Source organism: Phocoena phocoena, chromosome 21, assembly GCF_963924675.1.
Source record: "Phocoena phocoena chromosome 21, mPhoPho1.1, whole genome shotgun sequence".
Lineage (NCBI taxonomy): Eukaryota > Metazoa > Chordata > Mammalia > Artiodactyla > Phocoenidae > Phocoena > Phocoena phocoena.
Window position 1 is genome coordinate 4,097,683 of NC_089239.1, and position 25,078 is coordinate 4,122,760.

General features: G+C 51.5%; 1 protein-coding gene across 1 annotated transcript in view; it reads right to left on the minus strand.

Moving 5' to 3' along the window:
• Window positions 1–2,003: 2,003 nt before the first annotated feature.
• Window positions 2,004–25,078, minus strand: part of GPAT4 (glycerol-3-phosphate acyltransferase 4) — a 30,955-nt gene continuing 7,880 nt past the window's right edge. The window contains exons 2-12 of the mRNA XM_065900068.1: window positions 20,068–21,050; window positions 12,351–12,420; window positions 11,897–12,197; window positions 11,058–11,132; window positions 10,193–10,282; window positions 9,923–10,016; window positions 9,300–9,415; window positions 8,266–8,321; window positions 7,659–7,744; window positions 4,538–4,746; window positions 2,004–2,168 (exon numbers count right to left, since the gene is read on the minus strand). Coding sequence (XP_065756140.1) covers window positions 2,060–2,168; window positions 4,538–4,746; window positions 7,659–7,744; window positions 8,266–8,321; window positions 9,300–9,415; window positions 9,923–10,016; window positions 10,193–10,282; window positions 11,058–11,132; window positions 11,897–12,197; window positions 12,351–12,420; window positions 20,068–20,232 — 1,371 coding nt within the window. The 5' untranslated portion in view covers window positions 20,233–21,050 and the 3' untranslated portion in view covers window positions 2,004–2,059. The remainder of the gene's footprint in view (window positions 2,169–4,537; window positions 4,747–7,658; window positions 7,745–8,265; window positions 8,322–9,299; window positions 9,416–9,922; window positions 10,017–10,192; window positions 10,283–11,057; window positions 11,133–11,896; window positions 12,198–12,350; window positions 12,421–20,067; window positions 21,051–25,078) is intronic.

Sequence of the window (25,078 nt, forward strand, 5' to 3'; positions counted from 1 at the left end):
TGCCATCAGCAAGACAGATGTGCTGAAAAGAATGTGAGAAAACTAAAAGCAAAATGTTTAAAAGTACCTATGAAAATTATGAAATAAACACTGAATGGCAGAAAGAAAAGGGAACTTTTAAAAAATGGAACCTGATCTTTAAGACCAGTTTGTAAAGATCATTCCAGGTAGCTTTTTTTTTTAATGGTGTTTTTGTTGGTTTTTTAAAATGTATTTATTTTTGGCTGCGTTGGGTCTTCGTTGCAGTGCACGGGCTTCTTATTGCGGTGGCTTCTCTTGTTGCGGAGCACGGGCTCTAGGCACATGGGCTTCAGTAGTTGTGGCACATGGGCTCAGTAGTTGTGGCTCACGGGCTCTAGAGCACAGGCTCAGTAGTTGTGGCGCACGGGCTTAGTTGCTCTGTGGCATGTGGGATCTTCCTGGACCAGGGCTCGAACCCGTGTCCCCTGCACTGGCAGGCGGATTCTTAACCACCGTGTCACCAGGGAAGTCCCCAGACAGCTTTCAAACACTGAACAGTACTGCCTATAAAAGACTAAAAATCACTGTTTATTCTCGCACATTTTGTAAAACAGTTCATAAGAGGCTGTTCTTACTGTCCTAACAGTGTTTTAGTTTGAGAGAAATGGAATAGAAAGAGAAACAGAGTTTCCCACCTGTTGGCAGGGGCGGGTAGGAGGAAATGACAGGCTATCCAGGGGACAGGAGCAGCCGGCAGCTGGGTGGAGACTCAGACTGAGGTCAGAAGCCCCTGGAGCCAGGCTCACTGCCACCACCTCCCCACGTCGAGGCTGGGGGGCGGCTCGGACAGCTGACCCTCCCCGTGGCCGCTGCAAAACCCTGAGGGGTGTGGTGGCTGCTCTGCCAGAGCAGGGAGCGGGGAGGGACGGACGGACAGACAGATGGAGAAGTTGTGGGAGAGGCAGCTCTCCCCTGAGGGATGTGAACTCAGGTGAGTCTTGAAGCCATAAGGGGGAAGGGGCCTGGCTTCGGACCTGCCTCCAGGTGACCACAGGCTGGCGCAGGCGGCCAGCGGCTTCCCTCTGCTGCATGAAGCCCACGGGGCACCCAACCCCCAGAGCCCCCGCTGCTGCCCTGTCCGGGGATTTTCTCGTCGCTTCCCCCGCCCTCACCTCCAGACCGTCTTGCACGCCCTCCACCCGCCGTCACACACCTTCAATCCCACGGCACCGTGTGTGGGGAATCCCAAATCACCCAGAGCTACGGAAACACCTAACAGGAGGGCTTTACCTTCTTCCCACCCACACCAGTCCCCGTTCCAGAAGCCAAGTCCCCGCGACGGCTCAAGTCAGAGAACCAGACTACTGCCGGGAAGGATGCTGCTCGGGCCCACAGCCAGGGGAGGGCGCGTGAAGGAAAAGACCCTGCAATTCAGTCACCATCGAAGACAATTTTATTTACTCACAGAAACAAACCTGGAGCCCCGTGGGCAGCTCCAGCTCCCCTCGTCCCGCCCCACCCTGGGCCCTGGAGCCGCAACGCTGAGCTGACAGGCCTCCCCTCGTGGTAGCGCGTGAGCTGCCACAGCAACCCGGTGAGGTAGGTGTCGCCACACCCCCAGCCCAGGGGACAGCGGGGCAGCCGAGGCCGAGCTGGCAGAGTGCGGCCGGAGCGGGAGGACCGGTCCCCGTGCCCGCCCGGCCCCGTAGCCAGCGGCCCAGGCCGGGGACCGTCAGTCTGCCGAGGGCCCCTGCAGACCACATGTTCTCTTCTCGAGTCTGCGGGGCCCCGAGGCTGCGCCTTCCTCGGGGCGGGCCTGGCCTGGTGAGGTCCCCACCCGCAGGCGGGTCTCGGGGACAGACCGCACCCCGGGTCCCGAGTGGGGATGGCAGGCTCTCGCCCAGCACTCAGGCCGCACGGGCACGGTGGCGAGGGGACTTTAATGGCACTCCTCCCGCCGACTCGGCGGAGAAGGAACAAGAAGGCAGCTCGTCCTGGGAGCAGCCCGGGTGGCTCGAAGAAGCCCGAAGAGTCCTGTGTGCGCAGCGGCCCGTGGCGCCTGCGTCCCGGGCGGAGGTGGCCGGGCGGCAGCGCGGGCTCAGGACCGGCTCCGGTCCTCGTGGTTGCCAACGATCATCTTGCTGTACAGCTTCTGCTGTTCCTCCTTGAACGTGTCCTTCACCTTCTCCCGCTTCAGACCACCGTCCCTGACGAGAGAAAGAGGAGGGCTGGATGCAAGAGCAGGGAAGCCCCGTGGCCGCCCTGCGCCCCGGCCAGGTGTGCCCCCACCGGCCGCCCGTGCCGCTCCCGCCCGGAGAAGCCCCGCGGCCGCCCTGCGCCCCGGCCAGGTGCGCCCCCACCGGCTGCCCGTGCTGCTCCCACCCGGAGAAGCCCTCCAGAGTCGCAGCAGCTCCCTCGTCACGGTGGCCTCGGAAACAGGCCCTGGGCCTGTGGGACCCACCCTCTCCGCCTTACAACTCTCACCCCTGCCCTGGGGTCAGAGCTCACCCCTCTTATCCAGGGTACTTTCTAATTGCTCACACCTGCCAAGGAGTTCAAAGTTCTTTCTGCTCAAACATTCATCCTCACCTTACAGAAAGCAAAGGAGGCCCTGGCTTTATGGAAGGTGAACCAAGCTTTAAGAAATACCAGGACTTATAATGAATCTGTAAAACTGATCTGTAAAATAAAATCTGTACAATTCAGACGCCGGGATTCTCCAAATTCACGCAAATGAACACAACGGAAAATACAAGTTCTTACTTCTTCGCGCTCAAGGGATGGTCCCGTAAGGGAATGGAAGTAACGCAGAGTTTGGGGCTAACCCACCTCCTCCAATAGCCCCAAAGAAATCCTCTAAACGTGGATTCGCTTCTTCAAAGTCTCCCCCCACCTGACAGACACCCCAATGCCTTGCCTGCACCCTAGAATCACCATCTTGAGTGACTGATGCAAACCCAAGCCCACCGCAGTCTTTCTCTCACACTTTGAGTGTGGAGGCAGGCTGGTAGGAAAAGTCTCTGGTGAAGCCCTCACCACCGGACCCGCCTTACCCTGGGAGCCCTGACACCTGCCACGTCCTTTAAAATCCCCAGCAAAGGCCTCCTTTGGAAAGCGGCCACCCTTGCCTTCGCTGGGCTTCAGCGACAGGGAACGTGGGGCAGTGGCTAAACATTCAAGCCGGTCAGACCTGAGCTCAACCTGCGACTCCAGGGCTTATTCTGTGGCTTTGAAAGACAGTTACTTAACCTCTCCGAGTTTCAGTTTCTCATCTGAAAAATGGCAGTGACGATTTTCCTACTCATGGAGTTACTGAGGGTGAGGTGAGGTGATTAGACCAGCGGCAGCGGCACTGTGTCTGGCGCCCAGCAGGTGCCCAATAAATGTCAGCATTTTTAAAAAGGGCCAAGCAGACCCAGAGACTGCCATACTGAGTGAAATTAGTCAGACAGAGAAAGACAAAATCGTGGTATCGCTTATATGTGAGATCTAAAAAAAAATGATACAAATGAACAGATTTACACAGAAATTGAGTCACGGATGTAGAAAACTTAACAGTTACCAAGGGGGAAAGGGGAGGGGAGGAATAAACTGGGAGACCGGGATTAACACATACACACTATGATATATAAAAGATAAGTACTATGAAGAACCCACCGTATAGCACAGGGAACTCTATTCTGTGCTCTGTGGTGACCTGTGTGGGAGTGGCGTCTGGAAGAGGGTGGCTATACGCATATGTATTGCTGATTCACTTCGCTGTACAGCAGAAACTAACACAAGTGTAAATCTACTATACTCCAATAACAAAATTAATTTTAAAAAAAAGGTTACAGGTCAGCTTAAACGCCCAGTCAGTCAAATGCACTCCAGAGCTGACCCCTGCACTTAAGCCTAAGGGTCCCAGGAGGGGGGAATCAGTCCCCCTGACCCAGTGTTCAACCACATCAACCTCCTGTTAGCTGGAGTATAACTACCTCACACCCTAGTGTAAGGGTCTGCAAGCCACGGCCCACGGGCTGAATCCACCCGACGCCCACGTCTGTAAGTGGAGTTTCACCGGCACACGGACCCGCTCCTGCACTGTCTCTGGCTGCTGTCCCGCTACAATGGCAGAGTCAAGCAGTTGCACCAGAGACCACATGGCCCAGAGTCTAAAATACGTACTGACTCTTTTCAGAAAAAGTTTGCCAACTCCGGCTCTAGTAGGTAACAAGCTACAAAAACACAAAACTGGCCTTTCTAAGGATGGTGCAATTTGCCAAATACACGAGATGAGAGAGCCCAATGCTCCTCTGAGGTTTCCAGGCTGGCACGGAGTCCCTGCCCGCAGAGACAGGGCTGTCCCGGTGCTCAGGTGGACTGTGTCCCCAGGAGGGGGCGCCAAACGCACCGCTTCATCCAAACATCCCGGGCTTCTGAGAGTGAGTCAAACTGCTGACTCTCCAGGACTGGTGGGCTCCTTCTTCACACCAGGGAGAGGAGGATCCTTCGTAAATGGAGTCAACCACCCAGCACCTGCTTCAGAAATTCCCATCCTCCTGGACTCGGCTGCTAAGATCCAGCTCTGACTCACCACAGCAGGTCCACAAGGCCTCCCTGCCTGGCAATGGCGGACTTCACCCTGTTTGCGAACTGGACGGCATCTTCCTCGGCCTCTCTCGTCATGGGAGGCAGGTACCACACGCTGCAGACGATGGCCCAGCTGGTCATCATCCTCAGCAGGTACGTCACCATCCCGTACTTGCTGCTGTTCCAGAAAGCATCACCGAACTGGGGGTCATACTGCAAGACAAGGGAACGCCGGACAGTGAGAAGTCAGGAGTTGTAACCTGTGTGAGCGTCAACGGCAGCTCTGCTGAATGCCCCCTGCCACGCCCGGGGCAGGACCGGTACTAGGACGCTGCTCCCAGCCCCCTACGTGGACGCTTCCGCAGAAGCCCCACACCTGGGCACGTGTGACACCTAGCACATCCACCCCCGAGCGCAGATCACTCAGGGGGACCAGCGGCCTTCCTCCAAGGTCCTCCCTCTTTGATCCAGGGGCCTGTCTCACTCACAGGTGTCTACTGTCTATTCCTCAAGTCCTCAAGCACATCCGCACACAGAAGAGGAGCACATCCTCCAGGGATCCAGGCCTTGAGTCAACAATCCCCAACATTTCGCCCCACCGGCTCCATCAACCCCTCCTGTCACGTCACACACTCACAAAGACCGACACGTATCTCCACAGAGAGAGACTTTCTTACACAACCGCCAGCTTTCAAAGACCGCTTCCGGTGCCCAGACCAAGGAGAAAACAACTAGAAAGCTCTGCTTGTGTCACAGCGCTTCTAACGGAGCTGCCTGTCCGTGTGAGGAGGCTGCACTGCCCCGAGGAAGTCGCAGCGGCCACAGCGGGCGGGCGGGCATCGGATACTGCCACCTGCCAGCCGCTCCGAGGGAGGCGAGGGCAGTGCCTCAGGGGCATTTTGTGGGCCATGTGGCCGCAGCTGCGACCCTCATTCTCCCCAAACAGAAGAGCTAGTGCAGGCGAGTCGGGAGGGAGAGCTGCCGCAGGAAGTTACACAAGAGGCAGCGAGAGGAACCGGTCCCTGAGGAGAAAGCCTGAAAGGGTCAGGGCTGAACTGCCACTGCACGTCTGAAGGGCTCTCAGAGACAAGCCGTCACATGGAGTGTGTGACTGCGAAGCAAAGACCCAGGACCCGAGTGAAAAAACCAAAGGAGATGCAGTTTCACGAGTGGTCTCACAGGACCCAGCTGTCACCAGTGTGGAGGACGTCCCTCCCTGGAGACCCTGGGAAGGGACACCGGCCAAGATGCCCCAGTGCAGGTTCTTACGCTTGGGGCGAGGGGGCTGGGTTAGAACTATATGATTTTTTTTCAGGCCTTTCAAGCCGAAATTTTATGATTCTCAGAATAAAAATTAGAGAATTTTGCCTAATTGCACACCTGACTACAGAAATGAAGACATTTAGACTTAATCATAGAAACTAAAAAATCCGGAGGTAACTACAGAAGGCTTAAAAGGGTTCAAGTTATAACACCACGAGGAAACATGGGAGAAGAACGAGTCTTAAACAGGAGCTAGTGTGTGTGACTGGAAGAAAGTGCTGTTACAGTTTACACGGCATGACTGGAGAGAAACCTCAGCTGAGGGCTGATTCTCTATTCCATGCTGGGCAGACACCGTAGAGAGAAAAACAAGGCAAAAGTTCAAAACAGCCAATACATTCCTCAAAGTCAGACAATGGCTTAATTTTGGTGGAAATGTAACAAGAGCTTTAAAACCGCTAAGGTCATGCAAGTTTGGTTACCAATGACGCCTTCACAGAAACTAGAAAAGTATCTGGGAAGCAGAAGTTCTTAATCACATGTGAGCTTTAATAAACCTGTGGGTGGAAGGAAAATTTACACACCCATGTCCTGGAGCTGGCATGACTGTCCAAGGGTCCATGTTCCAAAAGTGGCGAAGAGCAAGCAGGCTCTCAGTGTGGTCCCCGACCAGCAGTGTCAGCAGCGCCCAGGGACGGGTCAGAAATGCAAGTTCAGAAACTCCAGGCCCGGGGCCCAACGATCTGCCTTTTCACAGCCCCACCAGGGGATGCTGATGCAGCTGCACCGAACCGATGCTCTGCAGTGAGCACGAAGGGCTTCTGTGCGGCAGCCGGTTTTTAATAAACACGTGGGGTGAGGCACTGGGCTCCCAGGACATTAAACTGCGGGACGCACGCACGCAATGCAAACATCTCTCCCCGTTCCCACACCCACGGCACACACTACGAACAGAACGTTTTCTGCTGCTCCAGACCCAGCATCCTCAACGAATCCCGTGGGCAGCCCTGGTCCAGGGACCTGTAACCGTGCAGCCACTCTTCATTCACCATCCCTGCCCTGGTGCTCGGCCTACCTGGGAAAGCAGCGTGGCTGGAAAGTGTTCGCTTAACCAAGAAGAACATCTCCTCCCCCAAATGCCCCAGTTGTGCTGCCAGGTGACAATGAGGAATATTTCTTCAGAAGCCTTTGCAGACAAAAGACGCTCGCAAAAGTATGGAGACTAAATTCTAACGGCAACTCTGACTCACTCTTACCCCAATCTGAGACGTCAATCTAAATACTCTAAACACAGTGACAAAGGCTGTGTTTTTTTTGAGGAAGTAGTGTAACAGCATTCTTTTAGAAATAATTACGTGTATCTATTTATAAATTTAGATGGATACGGGGGGGAGAGAGAGGAGGAGGAAAAGGGGAAACGGGCTGAGTGCGTCCCATCTTCCTGAGCAAGTTTGGACTCTCAGAGGTTCAAGTTCCTAAAAGGTGGGGCAGACTAACAGGTTCCTTTAAGGCCCCTTTACTTTCACGAAAGGCCTTTGGTCTGTCAGATGTCACGCGAACCACGGGAGCCACAGCAGCGGGGCTGTCTCTTCCTCCAGCAGCAAGGACACATCTGCACCTACCCACCCTTACCTCTAACCGACCAAAGGCACAGACCCAGCTGGGCAGCCCCGTGCCCACAGGAAGCCCCTCAGGTGGACTGCCTTCCACACCGGCGGGGCTTAGGAGGAAAGAGAAACCAGTGGGGGAGATGCACCAAGCTCAGGGCTCCGCAGTGTGGGCTGCTCCATGCAGAGGGGGCCCAGCTCCCCGTTGTACGTCACAGCGGCAGCGGTGGTCACCTGGCCTCAGAGGGCTCGTACCTTGATCGCAACGGGGTAAACTGTGGCTCCAATTTCGAAACTTCCCTTTTTGAACATCATCACAGACGTATTGTTGATGCAGGTTCCTAAAACGCAGGAGAGAGTAAAATGCTATTTCCTTCGGTCCTTTACCCCAGAGGTTAGGAGTTTAAGGATTAAATATAATAATAAAAATCATTCTAATGGCTCTTCAAAGAGGATAAACCTGCCATCTCCCCAGCTCCTGAACGCACACTGAAAACAGATGAACAGACTACTACGCTGCATCCTCTTCTCTTCTTATAGGACCGTCTTCCCCGGTTCCCACGGCAGCCCAGATGAGAGGCCAGAGGCCCCGGCCGACTCGGGAGGGTCCAGGGAGGACCCTGCAGAAAGCTCAAGGAGCCTGTCAGCAACACTAGAGAAGGGGCTCCCGAAACGGGGAAGGCCACACGGCGGCACTCTCAGTCCATATTCTGAATCCTCTGAGTTTTCAGTCCCACGACCGATCTAAAGGGCCCCCACGTTGCTCAGTGAAGACAGGGCCCCCCCAACAAGGGTGAGGGCCCGGGCTCCAACACAACACTGGACTCACCCTCCTGCACGGCCTCCCCACACAGAAGCTTACCCTCCGGGAAGATGAGGATGGGCAGCTTGCTTTTATCCTGCACGTGCTCGGTCAGCCTTTACAAGAGGAAAATAAAACGAAGGGTCAGACAGCCTCACGTCCATCGTCACCCAAAGGCGTCTATCGATACCCTGCCTAGACGTGACGCTGGACGTGGTAGAAAAGCAGGTTAACGAACACGACCCTCTCTTTTATAAACCCATGGGCTAACAGACAAAACTCCCAAGGACAGGGAACACCGGATGATTACTACTTAATGTGCACAGCTGTTCAATGAAGTACGTGAGTCTGTGCACAGGGGCCATGGCTCAGACCTAGGACTGTCTAAAGGGTTCACCCTCCACAGAGTCTGGCAAAGAGCAGCCTCGAGAAACGCTCACCCTCGACTTCCTACAGCCATGCTGGGTGGGACCTGCAGCCCCCCTGAGACGCAGCGCAGGGAATTCAGGGACGACCCACCACCCCTGAGGAGTGGGTCTCGGCTGAGGCTTGCTTCCTCTCAATTTACGGCAAAGCTCTCGCCATCACTTGCACCATGTTTACTTTTTTTTTTTTTTACCTTGAAAACAGAACTGCACTCTGTTCTGTTGCCTTAAGTGTCTTTTCATTTGTGACAATGAATTCATTTTGAGATTTCTCTAGATCCCACATGCATGCTGCAACTAAGAGTTTGCATGCCACAACTAAGGAGCTGGCAAGCCGCAACTAAGGAGCCCGCCTGCTGCAACGAAGGAGCCCTCGTGCTGCAACTAAGGAGCCGGCAAGCCGCAACTAAGACCCAGCACAACCAAATAAATATTAAAAAAAAAAATCAAATCACATTAAAAGTTCATACAGTGTTCATTACAATGGGTACAATGAATAAAAAAGGTTACAAACATTACTACCTTGGGTTAGTAATAACACTAGGGTTTTGATACCTTTTATACTCCATGTTTCAGAAAAACACTACTATTGAAAGCAGCCGGGGCTCAGTGCAGAAGGCTGTAGAGGCACAGCTTCCCCTAAGCGCAGACTGTGTGTCACTTGTTTACCTTTTGGCCACCAGGTGGCGATCCTTCACTTCCGAGCGCTCGAACCAGACGTGGGGGCAGGCCTTCACCATGGCTCTCTGGATGACGCCCATGAGGCCGCCGTGCACCTGCCCCACCTACTCTCAGACAAAGGAGCAAGGGCAGTGAAGCCGTCCTCACGCAAGCCCCCAGGTACCCTGAGACACAGACCCCAACCTCTCACCCCGTAACGCTTTATCAGTAACCACAGGCTCTCACTGTTCAGAACCACCATTAGACTCTCTGAATTTAAATTCTCCTTCTAATCAGTGATACCAGAGATGTGTAACTATTGATAAAAACACAGCTGAAAACCCTAAAACGAACCGTGAAGCAGAGCACACCTGTGTCCAACGCCCTCCCTGGGCAGATTATCCAAAGCCCCCGAGCCCGGTGCCTTCAAATCCTCCCTCCCCACCTTCACCCCTCCCCACGGTGCTCACTCTGCTCACAACATCCGGGTCCCAAGGAGTCCCCAAGGCCACAGAAACAAAGGCAACAACCTAGGTCAGGCCCGTGTATAAAAACGTGCTTACCTGTTCACACCCTTAAGAAAGAGCTCCCAGCCCCGACCAGCCTAAAGGAGCAACAGAGAGAGGCCTTACCATGGCGTAATAGCCATCACTGGCCAAAATGATGACGTCAATGGGAGACGTATGATTGGCCACGCAGATGCCGCCATTTCTAGGCCGGTTCTTCCTGCGTTTAAATTGTAGGCAAAGCAACAAAAATCAGTGTGAAACAATTCATCTGGAACTCACGCCTGGCCTCGGCAGCTTCCTCGGCTCTAACGACGCTCTGAGGGCCCGCGGGCCGGCTGCCAGCCCCCCGTGTTACGCCAGCGCACCCCTCTGTCCCACCCCGAGCCCCCTCACCTGTCGTGGTAGGTAATGATGGCCGTCAGGGCTCGTACGCAGATGCGATAGCACATTAGGTGAACGTGCTTACTCAGGAACTCCTTAAACCTGCGACAACAGGACAGAGATTTCTGTTTTTATTTTTCATACATATAGGAAGACAGGAAAAGGTGCGGAGTCCAACCACCTAACCATCACTGCCTATGGCCGTTATGACTGAGGAGTATTTTTACAAATATTAGTGTCTATGGTAAAACTCTGTATCAGCATCTTTCTGTCTACAGATAAAGAAAGAAATGATGAGGGCTACTCAAATTCACACAAGGATATGCGCTTAGAAATCACAGCCCTAAAATTTCCAGCACACACACCTGAGTCTCCTAGATTCCTTTCCTTCTTGCTGGTCAACACCCAGAGGCAGGGCAAAGGCCAGAGAGTCAAACCTCCCCACCAGCCCAGGGAAAAGAGAGGTTTGCCAGCCCCATAACTTCCCAGAATGAGCCCATTTCTCTTATTAAAAAAAAAAAAGCAAACAAACAAAAAGGCCCTACCTACACGTCTTATCCTCTTACCAATTCATCAACACAGCAGAATGCTCAAAACTCAACATGCTATAAAACCTGCTAGTCCTGGACACTACGGGCTTGTGGTTTCTCCCTTTTGTCTTTAAAATGGGAAGAGTGTGAGGGCTGGAGGGCAAAAAGAACAGTCACAGATCAAGACCAGCTGGAAAAAAACTTTCCTGCCTATGTCATTGCTGTCGTTGGGTTACTTTCTCCTTCTAAGAGTCTGTGGTTTGGGCTACGCCCAAAGAAGTGGCCTGGCCTTCAAGATAGGAGCCGCCCCCAGTACCTGTAGACTCGGATGCCCGCGCTCTGCTCACCTCCCGTTTGGCAGGTATCCCACCACCGTTGTGCCTACCACCAGGAGGCTAATCCCCGTGAAAGCAAGAGCTATCCTGTAACGAGAAGACAAGTTACAACACAGCAGACAAATCTGTGCCCCGAGTACAGAACTGGACGTGTGAAAATGGAACTGGGCGTCACGAAACCCCCCCCACAAGATCTGATCACCTGGACCCAGACAGGAGTCCGGGTCCCTAGAAACGCGGGCAGGCCTATGAGAAGCAGAGGGCGTTCCGCTTCCAGAGTGGCAGGACACCATGGATTTGGCGTTCAGCCGACACCCTCTCCGCAGGCACTGGCAGCAGCCAGAATGACGGGACGGCCTACTGATGGCTGCGCCGCCCTCACGCACCTGTGGTCTTACCCTTCCTTTTGGCTTAAAACCCTGGCAGAGGCCCAGCTTCGCTGTGAAGCGATAGGAAATAGGGCCCGAAGGTACCAGCAGCCGGCAAGACATACTCAGAATAGCACGTGTACAGAAACACTGGGAGATCAATGCTGCCTCTGTCCTGGAGGGGAAGCTGCAGGGCCAGAATCAGCCAGGCCCGGGGAGGGGCGGCCAGGAAGGACGTCGTGCTCCCCGTCCCCGTGTTTAGGCAGTCCAGACAAGCAATTTGTCTTTGAGAAACCCAGCTACGTCTGATACGCAGACAATCCGAGGGCCCTTAAAGGACAAGCCCCGGTGCAGCCCTCCGAGAGCCAGATGGCCTGGCCGGTGAGAGAACGGTACTGTCCTCCTCTCTAAAGTGGGAGAGCAAAGCGGAGGGGCCGGGGGCGTGGGCAGGCAGATCAGGCATCGGGCTAGGCCCTGCCTCACCTGAGGGGCAGGAGGAAGCAGTACCGAATCAGCACTCCTAAGCCCCAGAGCACGGTGAGCCGAAGGCTGATGTACTGGAAGTTATAATTGGTCCTGCTCAGCAAGTTCCAGGACTCCAACTCCTCTGCCGAGAACCTCTTTGTCACCTCATCGTCCATAATGGTCTCCATCCCTTTCCGGCAGAAGTAGAAAATGTCAGAGAGCTCAAACTCGCGAGTGTTGTCCAGAGCCTTACTGCTACCACTCCGGCGAATTTCTTTGATCTCTTCTTCTAGTGACGTGGGATCTTTTGCAATGATTCCTGCAAGAGAACAGCCCGGTCAAGCGGCCCGCTGGGCGAAAGCACGCTGGGAACGCTCAGGCTGCTCACCAGTGACGCGTGGGAGCGGGCGAAAGCGCGCGGGAACGCAGCTCCAGGGGGCCGCTGTGCAGGGGGACGGACACCCCGTCTTACCGTTGGTGTAGGGCTTGTAGAGCTGGTGGTTCTTCTCCTTGGCGCCTCGCTCCATCCTCAAGGTCGCCCACTGCGGAGGGAACAGCCACACACCGCGATGAGCCCCTTCCTCGCTCGGGGGCACCTCCACTTCCGTTCCGTGACAGACTCCAGCCCGGTGCCCCGAGAGCAGACTGCGGCCGAGAGAGCACTGGCTCTGGAAGGAAACCGGAGCGCTCTCCTCCTAGAGCACACCCGTCCCAGATAACCTGGACCGAAAGCCACGTCCCCGGCGGTCACGAGCGGGGAGTCAGGAGCTGGGGCGAGCTGCTCGGGGCTCGCTTCTCACGGCCTCCCGGGTCCGACAGTCCACGGACCTCATGGGTTCCTTCGTTTCTGCCAACAGCAGCGCTTCACCAACAGCAAAACCAAGCACCCTTTAAGCTACTGCCCGCCACCCGGTGCTGCCTGCCTTCCAAATTATTCCAAGAAAGCAACAATTTTAGTTTTCGAGTCGATACAGGATTTAAATAATATATATGTCTGGACTGCCCATTCACCCTCTGGGTAACCTTTAACAGGAGACCCCACAAACTTGACACAGAAAGCCTGAGAGTAGCTTAGTGTTTAAAATAAAATTTAAAAGAAAAAAAGGTGTTAAAAAACACTATTTGGAGATAAAAAAACAAAAATAAAACTAGGCTCAAATCCCAAGTTTGACAGTTATGCTGTGTCCCTTAAGCAACTCATGCCAACACTCTGGGTGCTAGTCTTTTCTATCCACAAAACAGGATGATGGTCCTTCAACCTCCTACTTCACGAGGATCCAATGAGACCATATGTGACAGAACTCGGGAAATGGCAAACCCCCCGAATTGTCCTCAGTATCACTGAAATAATATGGGCTCCAGGAAAGTGAGGCTCTTCCTAGATCCTCCCTTCCTTCATTAAAATCCTTTCAGCTGTCTGAAGAGAGCCAGAGGCTGGGTCCCTCCTGCTCTCAAATGCTGAGAGGCAGACACACGGGCTCCTGTCCACCCTCCTGCAACGTGGTACCGCAGAACAGAAAGTTATGACCGCAGTGAGTCAAGGAAACAGAACGGACATTTTAAAAGGCGTGTTTTCACACTTCTGTTTCCACAGTTCTGCAAGGTAGAAAAGAACCCCATCATTCCATGACACAGCAGAATCCACACGGCACAAAGCCTCTGGTGAGATTCTGCTGGCAGAGCCTGAAGTGTGAGCAAGGCAGCAGAGCCAGAAGCAGGACACGAGCTTAATCAGCCGTCTGACCTCATCTGGAAGTTTCTTCAAACACCACTGTCTAGAGAAAACAGAGTTTACAGAGTCACCCAGTTAGAGGTCTAAGGCAGGAAAACTCACACAGCCCATTTCAGGCAGTTAACCCTTGATGGCTTCTGGCACAGGTGATTTCCTTCTAGAAGAAAATGTAAACCTAGCTCCTACAACGGAGAAAGATGAATTCCATCTGGGAATGTCATCGAGGGAAGGGGTGGCTAAGGGGCGAGAGAGCTTACAACAAGCCCGGCACACCGGAGCTGAGGGTTGTCCATTCTGGCCAGGACTCTGCACTGGAGCTGCAAAGCGCAGAGTCAGAGAAGCTTGGTTCTGCACTGACAGTTCTGATACTTGGATCCACTTTTAAGCGGCAGGTAGCACCTGCCTTCAGGCCGCTGGATCACTAGGACTCAACGTCTGTGAGGACGCCTCACGACGGCATGTGCGGGAAGGCTGTGGCTTCTGTTTTAACTGGAAAGGTGCTGGTTCCATGAGAGTCTAGTCCCCTAGCTCGATCACAAACATCCTCCTGCCCTCCCGCTTTGTACTCGAGCTTTACTTTTCCGAACTTCAGGCACACCTCAAAATGTCTCTGCGCTGAGGAGAGAACCATCCAAGGTCAGCAGAGCAGGGGAAGAGCGCCGGGCGGGGCCGCCAGGGGCCAGCGCTCACGACGGGCTCCTTCGCCTTGCTGCGGTGACTCCCAGGAGGGCGTCGGAGAGCTACGCACCTGGCTTCTCCAGCTTCACTTCAAGAAGCACCGCGTCCAGACGCCCAGAATAAAAGCGAGAGCTCCGGGTTCAGAGGTCATTTCCCCACAACCCCCTCCGTTCCCTTGATCCGGGATGTTCAGGACCAGATTACTTAATTATTCCCTTTTCAGCGTCTCCAGACAGAGACTGTTAGGGGCAAGGATGATGCTGCACTCGAGCTAACGGTAAACCCAACACAGCCCTCGCAGGTGAACGCAGGCCCAGCCCCGAGAGGTGTGGGCGGCACCACGGTGCATCTCTGCTGCGTGCTCTCTGTTGAGCACTGCGGGTTAGGAACCGAGCGCACCGGAAGGCCTGACGGTCTCTGCAGCACTAATCTCGGCGGAGACCCGCCCCTCTCCTCAGCCAGCCTCCACCGCGCTCCGCACGACCGCACTAGAGACACCCAAAGAACCAGACCCCAGCACCCATCACCGGCCACCACCCAGCCAGCGGCGACATCTCCTCTCCCCGCTTCCGCGGGAATCTCTCAGTAGCTACTGTCCAATCAACAATCCTGACTGCACAGCGGCGTCAACCTCACGTTTCCAATCACCTGCTGGTCATGACCGCGTGCAAGTCCCCCCATCCTCACACCCGGCCTGAGAGCGAGAGGCAGCCGCACACACCCGACCCCAACGTGCTCCCCTCCGCCCGACCCTCCTCCCATGGTCCCCAAGCTTCCCCGCCCGAGAAGGGTCCTCCCTGGCTGCCAGTGTCAGGCCACCCCCTTCGTCCACCCGCGGCTTCTCCCACCTACAGCTCTCTCCCCCGCCTTTCCCCCTCCAGGCCATGCGGACGCGCACTCCCGTCTCACCGTGCAACATCCCCTCCAGGCCCCCAAAGGCTCTTCTCTCCTGAACTAGGTACTGCCTCTAAACCAGACCGCACTTTCTCACCTCTACCCACCGCACTTCTAGAATGCTTTCTCTCTTTTAAGATCCAGTTCAAAGGCCAAATCTTACATGAAATGCTACCTAGCCAATTCCTGCAGTCACAGTTCGTCTCTGCCTGTGTATTTTAACTGGCGTCACATTCTGAATTAGTTCTGTATGCAGACATCTGTCTTTCCTACTAAACTATAACTGCCTCGAGGGGCAGGAGGCAGAACCCAGCGGAATCTGACCAAGCGCCCTGCACTTCGCAGGCAGCCAGTAAGAGCTGCATTTAATTCACCAGCTCCCAGTATTTCTCTTCATCAAGGTCTCCGTATGAAAGACAGACCTGAACCTAAAACCACTCCCTAGCACCATAATCCCACTCTCATCTCCTTCAGTTCGGCCTTTAAGCTACCCGCGGTGATGTTGGGATGGGGGGTGGGGGCACGGACCCATGTGAAGGAGGCCTTACTGCTCCCACTCCCCAGAGGAGGACGTAGATTGCAGGGTCTGAGGACTTCTTCGGTCTAGTTCCAGAGCTGGTAAAAAACCCTCCAAAGAGTCACGCCTATCCCACCCAGATCCCGCAACCTGTTCAGTCTCTTCAACCCCCTCACAGCCATCACTGGTTTCTGACCCATTCCGCTGTGGAGCTTGACGCCACTCATTACAGCTGGCCCATCTTCTCTGACCTGACCTGATCAACCCCCTTCACATCAGGCAAGAAAACTCAAGTCTTTGTTTTTTTTCTTTCTTTCATCTTTCTCGTTTATACCCAGGCTTTCTTCTCTCCTTTTCCAAATCATTCTCAACTCAGTTGGAAGTCCACTGCTAGGAATTCTACCCCAAACAATACCATCATCACTGTACTGAGGGTAAATGTGAGGCACAAACATTAAGACAACTAAGGTACTTTAAGTAACACGCTGCCCTCCGCACACAACCATCTCCCGTGACTCAGCATTAAAAGGACCTGCACAGAGCTGTCTTCCAGGAGGAAAGACCTGCAGGACCCACCCACGCACACATCCCCCCTTGGCAGGTACCCCAAGGTTCCTTTATATGGGGAGATGAGCTGATCGTGGGAAACCGTTTGTCAAGCTGCGCCGACCTAGGTCCCCCAAAAGCACAGGTATGTGTACTGCACGGACTACCAGACATCCAGCTTGAATCATCTTTATGAAGATTACCTACTAAACTTTAAAACTGGCTTATAAGATCCCAGAAGAAAATGTAGACATAAAATTAAATGTACATGCCATTAACACAGCCATAAAATACTGCCAAGACTGAAAGGTAACAAAAAAATTTTTAAGGTGTTGTCAGCTGTGAGACATGAATGAATGTTTAAAATTCTTTACTATTATATTATTTGTCTGGTCATCTACTGCCGTGTAACAAACCACCCCATACCACTGGCTTAAAATACCACCACCAATCTATTCTGCTCATGAATCTGCAAACTGCGCAGGGTCCGGCATCGGCTGGGTGTCAGCTGATGCTGGTTGTCACAGCTCCCCTGGGACTGGAATATGGAACACATATACGGGGCCTAGGCTTCCTCACAATGTGGCAGCCGGGCTCCAGGGGCAAGTATCCAGAGGCAGATGGCAGTTAATACTGCCACTTCTAACCTAACCTCACACGTCACACAGCGTCACGGCCACCACATTCTATATGTTAGAAACGAGTCACCAAGGCAGGTCGCCAACTCAAGAGGAGGGCAATCAGACTCCACCTTCTGATGGTAGATGTTAGAATCACTCGGGGAGCTTTTTAAAAATGCCCACCCAAACCAATTAAATCAGAATTTCTGGGGAGATTCTAGTGCTCCCAAACAAGTATTTTCTAAACACTCCCCAGGTGATTCAGATGTGTAGTTAGGAAGAGACCCATGGAATTAAGATGATCTCTGAGCTTCCTTCCAACTGCAAAATTACATATAGCACCCCAGTTTAGGAAGGGATGAAGAGGATAAAAAAAGGCAAAATAAAGGTCTCGTCTTTATTAAAAAGCACCCACAAGTTTAGGTGTATTTTATTTTATTTATTTATTTTTTATTTTTGGCCGTGTTGGGTCTTTGTCGCTGCGCGCAGGCTTTTCTCTGGTTGTGGCGAGCAGGGGCTACTCTTCGTTGCGGTGCATGGGCTTCTCATTGCAGTGGCTTCTCTTGTTGCGGAGCTCTAGGAGTGCGGGCTTCAGTAGTTGTGGCACACGGGCTCAGTAGTTGTGGCTCGTGGGCTCTAGAGCGCAGGCTCAGTAGTTGTGGCACACGGGCTTAGTTGCTCTGCGGCAACTAAGGGCTTCCCCGGTGGCGCAGTGGTTAAGAATCCGCCTGCCAATGCAGGGGACACAGGTTTGAGCCCTGGTCCAGGAATATCCCACATGCTGCCAAGAGGCTGAGCCCATGTGCCACGACTGCTGAGCCTGCGCTCTGGAGCCCACAAGCCACAACTGCTGAGGCCCACACGCCTACAGCCCATGCTCCACTACGGGGGAGGCCACTGCAATGGGAAGCCGCGCACTGCAGCAAAGAGTAGCCCCCGCTTACCGCAGCTGGAGGGAGCCCACGCGCAGCAACGAACGCAGCCAAAAATAAATTAATTAATTAATTAAAAAAGGAAAAAAAAAAGATTACCTGTCCCATGGATTGGCCCAAAAATATGATTATAATCGACATTAAAAGCCACAAGAACGTACATCTGAAAAACACAGTCAATAGTAATAAGGATTTACTTGGCTATGAACTTTAAAATACTAATTTGAGGGGACATTTTCAAAATGTAATAGGGAAGGTACATGGATTCTAGGTCTTTTGTTCCACCCAAAGTGATCCAAATTTTAAAAATTTAGCTACTACCAAAGAACTCTGGTCTGATTACTCCAATTTTTATGTTTTAAGAATAAGTACTTCCATAGGTCTATGAATTAATCAGTTGCTTATAAACTTGAATAAAAGCTAGACATCACTCACTGTTGTCTCCTAGAAGTTTATCAGCTGTTCTACTCACTCTATACTGATGTACTTTTTTCAGTGGCAAACGGGCATGGGTAGTTACGTGGTTCACAGGAACCCTGGGTTCTACTGAAGATTTTCAGGGACTGAAGTTTAAGAAAATTACATTTCCTGATTAATTAAAACAAACACTAAAGACTGACAAGATTACTACTTCTCAAACTTTACTGTGCACCTGGGGCTCGCTGGAATGCTGATCCTAGTTCAGTGGGTCTGGAGGGGGCCTGTGACCTGCATTTCTAACCAGTCTTGGGTGACACTCAGCTGCTGGTCTCAGAGCACTCTCTGAGTAGCAAGACAACCCCAGAGACCATAGGTAAGGCTCAGAAATCTTACTGTTGAATATAAGTACTTAAGTAAGTACAAGCGCACCACAGCAGCGTTACGGACAGCAGCCGGAAGGTGAAAACGGCCCGTCAACAGATGAATGGATAAGCGGATTATGGTACAGACACACAGTGGAATATTACTCGGCCATAAAAACCGAAGTACTGAAACATGTTACAAAGTTATGCTACATGAAAGGAGCCAGTCACAAAAGAGCACACTTTATGTAATTCCATGAAAATGAAAGATCCAGAATAGGTCAAGCCAGAGACAGAGCACAGGTTCACGGCTGTCAGAGCCAGGGGAGGGGAAAAAGGAGGGCAAGTGCTTAATGAGTATGGAGCCCCCTTCCGGAGAAGTGAGAGTGCTGTGGAGCCACACGGAGGTGGTGACCATGCAATACTGCAACTACCGCAAATGCCGGCGAACCGTTCCCTTTAAATGGTTACCTTTATGTTCTGTCAACTTCACCTCCATTTTTTTAATGTGAAAAAAAGTCATATTCTTATATAAAATACCAAAACTCAAGATTCAGTAATATACCTAAAAATATCTCCTGCTGTAATGTAGCATTTCATACAGCTCACTTCATCTTCCAGAGTCACTATTTCTTCACTGGTTAAGTCTATCACGGATAGATACCCTGGGCCACTGCAGAATTACATACAGGGAACCAAAGGAAAACGACTGAGACTATTCTGAACCGTAAGATACTATCTGAACAAATATAACTGCGCTGTGTTTCCTATTATGGTCTCAGGCATGGAAAAGATGAACCTGAAGATCTGGTGACTACTGAAAACAGATCCTGCTAATAAATCAGCACATCTCTGAAGAGATAGTTAAAAGGCTTGTGGCAGAGATCAACTTCCAGGAACTATCACTTCTCACTCATGTCCTTCCCACCGTGACCAGTTCTGCTCAGTGGTGTAATGACACAAGTTCTGACACATGTTAAGAAATATACTCTCCTCCTCTTTCAGAAAACAGGAAAATGCATCAAATGCCCTTTTCTGTTACTTCTTTTTGTCTGAAGTGCAAGAACGTGTTAAGATAAACATCTGAAAGAGAGAAAAGACTCTCCCATACTCATCAGTCAGGGAATATGCCAGCAGCAGCTTTGAGTTGCAGTATCTGTTACATCGCTGTCCGGCAGTGACTTTTTCTTTAATTCTTAAGTCCCTCCGTTTGAAATAAACAGGCAAGGTGTGGGGTCATGGAATAGGTGCCTTTGCTCAGACAGACCAAACACACAAGTCCCTTAGCTCAAAAGAAAGACTGCTGAAGGCTTTCACAAGCTCACGTTTAGTTATTCTTTCTACTCAAAATGCCACTTCCTTCCCATTCTCCCAACTCTCTCCACATCCAGCAGCGAGTTCACAATCAACCAGACAAGAACAACTCTTTTTGCTAATGGTACTTCTTCCCTCCTCTGTGAAGCAACCATTTGTAAACAGCACACTCACCGCAAAGATCTTTAACAAAGTTTTCATGTAGAGCTTTCGGATACCAAAGGAGACTCCGAAAATGGCGGGGGCTATGATGAAAACCAGAAGAAGGGTGAAGAGGACGGTCAGGGAGATGCCCAGGAGGCTGACAATCAGGCTGTCAAAAGGCAGTAACAGGAACATGGTGGAGGATGCAGGCCAGGCCAGCGCCCTCCTCCCCACAAACAAAGCTCGGCCTCAGACGGTCCTCTCCAACAGCACCGGCCTGGGGAGGGGCACCAACTCCATTCCCAAGTTCACGTCACTCGACGGCCGGAACAGAGAGCCTGGGAGTAGGATGAGAGCAAAAGGGGGCCCCCGAGGCGGCCAGCCACCCCCAGAAGAGACGGGCTGCAGGGGTGGACGGGGCAGGGTCAGTCTTCAGTGCCAGCATCCGAGGCCAGACAGAGTGTCTGGGCGAGTGAGCGGCGAGGGCGCGATCTGGGCTCTGCTACTCTCACGCTGCTTCCAGAAGTTTTACTTTTTCTCCTGTCCAAGAGCATTTAGCAGATAAATCTCTCCTGAGGATGTGTCGTTGCCAGAAGTACCAAGAAGAGTGCAACTTGGTGCCAGAAAAATCCTGATAACTCCAGTGGAGGAGGGTGACTGCTGGCACTTCCCACAGAAGGCTAGCGAACATGAATATGTGGAAATTAAATAACTGTTTTCCTTAAAACTCCTTCATAAGCTGAAAATTGCGTCCATCATAGAGGGTTCACACTGGCCCCGTGCTTCCCCTGGAGAGGCTCCGGGCGCACTGCTCCCAGGACCCTCCTCTCTGGAGAGCTAGAGGCTGTGCCAGGAGGCCGCAGGTGCTGGCACGGCACGCCTCATGCTGCCTGCGGTGCGTGGAGTTCCAGACGCGTCTGGCACTGGTTTCCTCTGGATACTTTTCTCCCTAAGGCCCCCTTCTCAGCGGTGACCCGGGTCCTTGGCAAGAAGTTGCTCACATGCTGCCGAAGCTGGAGGTGGAAACAGAAACACCATCCGTCACACAAACACAGACAAAGGGGAGGGACATCACGATGCTCTGGGGTGGGGCCCGGGTCAGCCTAGAGCCCGTGCCGCTCTCACAACACCAAGGTCAAAGGGACTGTGCAGAGCAACAGGTGGCAGACGTGCGTGTGGAGGAGAACCACAGATGTGTCATAGTTTTCAACCCCGGTGAAACGACAACCTGTGGCCGCCCAAACTTTTCTAATAGAAAATGTATGCCTATTTGGGGTTAGTAGAGGCAAACTATTACATATAGACTGGACGGACTACAAGGTCCTGCTGTAGAGCACACGGAACTATATTCAATGTCCTGGGATAAACCATAGTGGAAAAGAATACGAAAAAGAATGTGTACGTATAACTGAGTCACTCGGCTGCAGAGCAGAAACTAACCCAACATTGTACACCAACTATACTTCAATTAAAAAAAAATCAATACCGTAGACTTCAAACAGAAGAAAAAGAAAGTACACGGACATAAGACGCAGCTCAAAAGACAAGGAGGGTATACGAGGTGGAGTACACGTGCCTCCTACCTGTCCCCCCACTGCCCAGAGTTCTTGTCCACAGATGCAACCGCATCACCAGCTTCGTGTTCTTCCTGAGACGTTCTACGCACACACGAGGAAATGACTCAGGCCCACCTCGCGCCCAGGCAACAGTAATGACGGCACACTACAAACACTGCTTTTCGTCTTGTTTTGTAGCTTAACGTGTCTTGGGAGAGTGTTCCCGCAGTGCACACGGAGCTCCCTTACTCTCTGAAGGTGCATAGTTCTCAGCTGTTAAGAACGTTCCCTGATTTGGTGAACTGCTTTCCTGAGGTTGGACACCAATGTTTCTACCCTTTTTTTGTTATAAATAATGTAATGAATGTGCTACACGATTTAGCACACAAAATGCACATGCAAACATATTTGCAGGATCAATTCCTAGAAATGGAATTGCAGGGGGAAAGGAAATCTAGGTTTTAAAAAAATAACAACTCTTGTTTTCATTTATTTCCCCCCAGATTTACTGACATTTAACTGACAGGTAACACTGAGCAAGTCTGCAGAGTACAAAGCATGATTGACACACCTGCATATCGCAATTTGACACCCACAGAGTATTAGCCAAATATTTACCTTTTGTGTGTGTGTGGTGAGAACATTTAAGATCTACCCTCTCAGCAACTTTCAAGTATCTAATAGAGTGCTGTTAACTATAATCACCACACTGTACAGGAGACCCCCAGAACTTATTCATTTTATAACTGGAAGTTTCTACCCTTTGCCCAACATTTCCCAACTTCTCCTACCCCTTGATCCCGGGTAACCACCATTCTTTTCTCTGTTTCTACAAGTTCATATTTTCTGAATTCCACATTTATGTAAGAATATACAGTATTTGTCTTTCGCTTCTGACTTAGGAAATACAGTTTTAGTATTACAAGATATTGTCACATTTTCTACATAGATTAACTCCTCCAGCCTTTCTGGCCACTCTTTTTTTTGTTCTTTAAGACTATTTACATTGGGGATCACGCTTGGTGTTGTACATTCTATGGGTTTCAACAAATGTATAATGACATGTATCCACCACTAAGGTACCACACAGAATATTTTCACTACTCTAAAAATCCTCTGTGCTCAGATTATTCATCCCTACCTACCCCCAACCCCTGGCAATCACTGGTCTTTTCACGGTCTCCATAGTTTGGCTTTTCCCAGAATGTCATATGGTTGGAATCACAGAGTATGCAGCCTTCTTGGCTTCTTTTACTTAATACAGCCACTTATTTTTTTAAATTTCACTATTTCAATTTTATATTACTCACTCTTAACCACAAGTTACCACTCCAAGCTCTGAACTTGGGGACATCCTATCATGTCTCTCTGGCAAACATTTTGGCCTCACGCCAATCACCTTCTGGCTCGGTTCCAATACTTTTAGAAGTTCAAGAAATGGAACAAATGAACAGGTGACTGACTTCACCTTGAGTTCTGTCCAGTGCTGTTTGGAATTCAAAGCCCTTTCTCATGTTATCTCACAGCCTGTCAGTATGTATTCTTCCCATTTTACCAGTTAGGAAACTAAGCGAGGGAGACACGGATCCCGTTCTCTGACTCCTAATTGCTCCCATTACATCCCACACACCTAGCAATTAAATTAAAAAGACAACGTTTCAGTGGCAGGGATCCTCCACTTCTTCCTTTCACGTGACCATAATCATTGCTAACGTTTACTGACTGCTCACAGCACGGACACTGAGCTAATACAACAAGCACTGTGCACACGCCGTCCTCACTGAATGCTCACAACAACCCCACAGGGGAGTTACCATCACGGCTATGAGAGGTGAGGGAGCGGAGCTTAGAGGACAAAGTCACCCGGAGCCACACAGCTATAAATGGCACAGGAGGAATCTGGACAAGTGCGCCTATCTCACAGCCCCGCTCTTTAACCACCAGGCCCTCCTAGCTTTCAAACTACCTTGAGCTACATTAACACTTCCTTCACGCCAGGCCTGCTCGACAGAACTTCCTGCCATCAGAGGAAAACCACAAGACAAATCTGGATTCACGCAAGGGAATTTGGTGTTCTCAGAATCCAAGGTACAAACCTGCTCGTTCATTTTTAAAAACTGGCCAAGCTGACAGTACATGCCAGATTTCTAATGACGTCCCAACGGACGTTCAGGAAATTAGAGGTATTTCTGAGACTTAAGTCAATTCGCGGAATCACTGTATTCCTTAAACCTGTCCAATTCCAGCCTAATTCCAGGGCCACACCTCCGTCCCACTCTCCCTTCCCTGCCCACTGCACAGCTGCTGTCACATCAGCCAAGGCTACCTTGAGTTCCATGAACCTAAGGTGACCAACACCGGGGTCACTTTGACGTCCCAAGCCAGAGCTTAGATCTCTTTCCTCTGGATCACAATCAACTGAGAATTCCCAAGGTTATTCTGGGTTCGTGTCCCCAAAATATCAAAGTAAACACATTTAGCAATTTCGTCACCTAGTTCAGAGGTGGACACACCAGGCCCACAGGACAAACCTGGGCCAGTTTTTACAAGGCTCGTGTCCTAGGAACGGTGTTTGCATCTTTAAAGACTTGTAAAAAAAAAAAAAAAAAAGAATAACGTGACAGAGACCACGGCCAGCAAAACCTCAACTACTTACTATCTGACCCTTTAGAGCAACAGTGTGCAGACCTCTGTCCCGGCTGCTCTTTCCTCCCCTCCAAGGCAGTGACCTCCCCCTCGTTGCCCTCCACTCCCCGCACCCCCAGAGACTCCAGGACTCGCAACAGCAACTAGCCAAACGAGTTCTGTGGCCAACATTAAACAATCCTCCCGTGAATTCTTAGAGGCAAAGATGAGGCCAGCACACTGTGGTTATCAAACAGGCCTCCAAACATCTTGCCGGACTAGCGGACCAGCCATCACAGCCAGAGATGCTGGCGTCTTAAGGCCCCTTAACACAGACTTTGGTCTCTGGAAATATCGGGAAACTGCTCACATGAGAACTCCATCACACCACAATTTCTAGATAAATGCTCTTGTAAGAGAGGCTATCACTTTGCCTCAAGTAAATATAACCACGACTCCTTGGCAGGAGGCAGGGGAAGCTATCAGCTCAAAGCACTAGTTATCCCTTCTCTTCCATTCCACACCTTTCAGCCAAATCCACTGAGAGTCGCTTGGACCAATGTTCCCCCAACAGTCCACATGGTCCAGAGAAAAACAGAAGACCCAACCAGTTCTGAGCCTTTTAGGAGGGAAGATGGCCTCATCCTAGGAATGTGGCAGTCCGCCGCTAAGCTAATGAAACTCTTCAACCCACTGAATGGCAAATCTGGGCCCTCAAATGGCCCACTTTCCAGGGCTTCTCAGTTCTCAGGGTGATGACATCAGGGCACATGCTATGTGCCACACACCATGTTAGGCATTAGGCATTCAGTGCCTAGAGACAAGTATTCAGCAAACAGGCACATACACAGTCATCACTT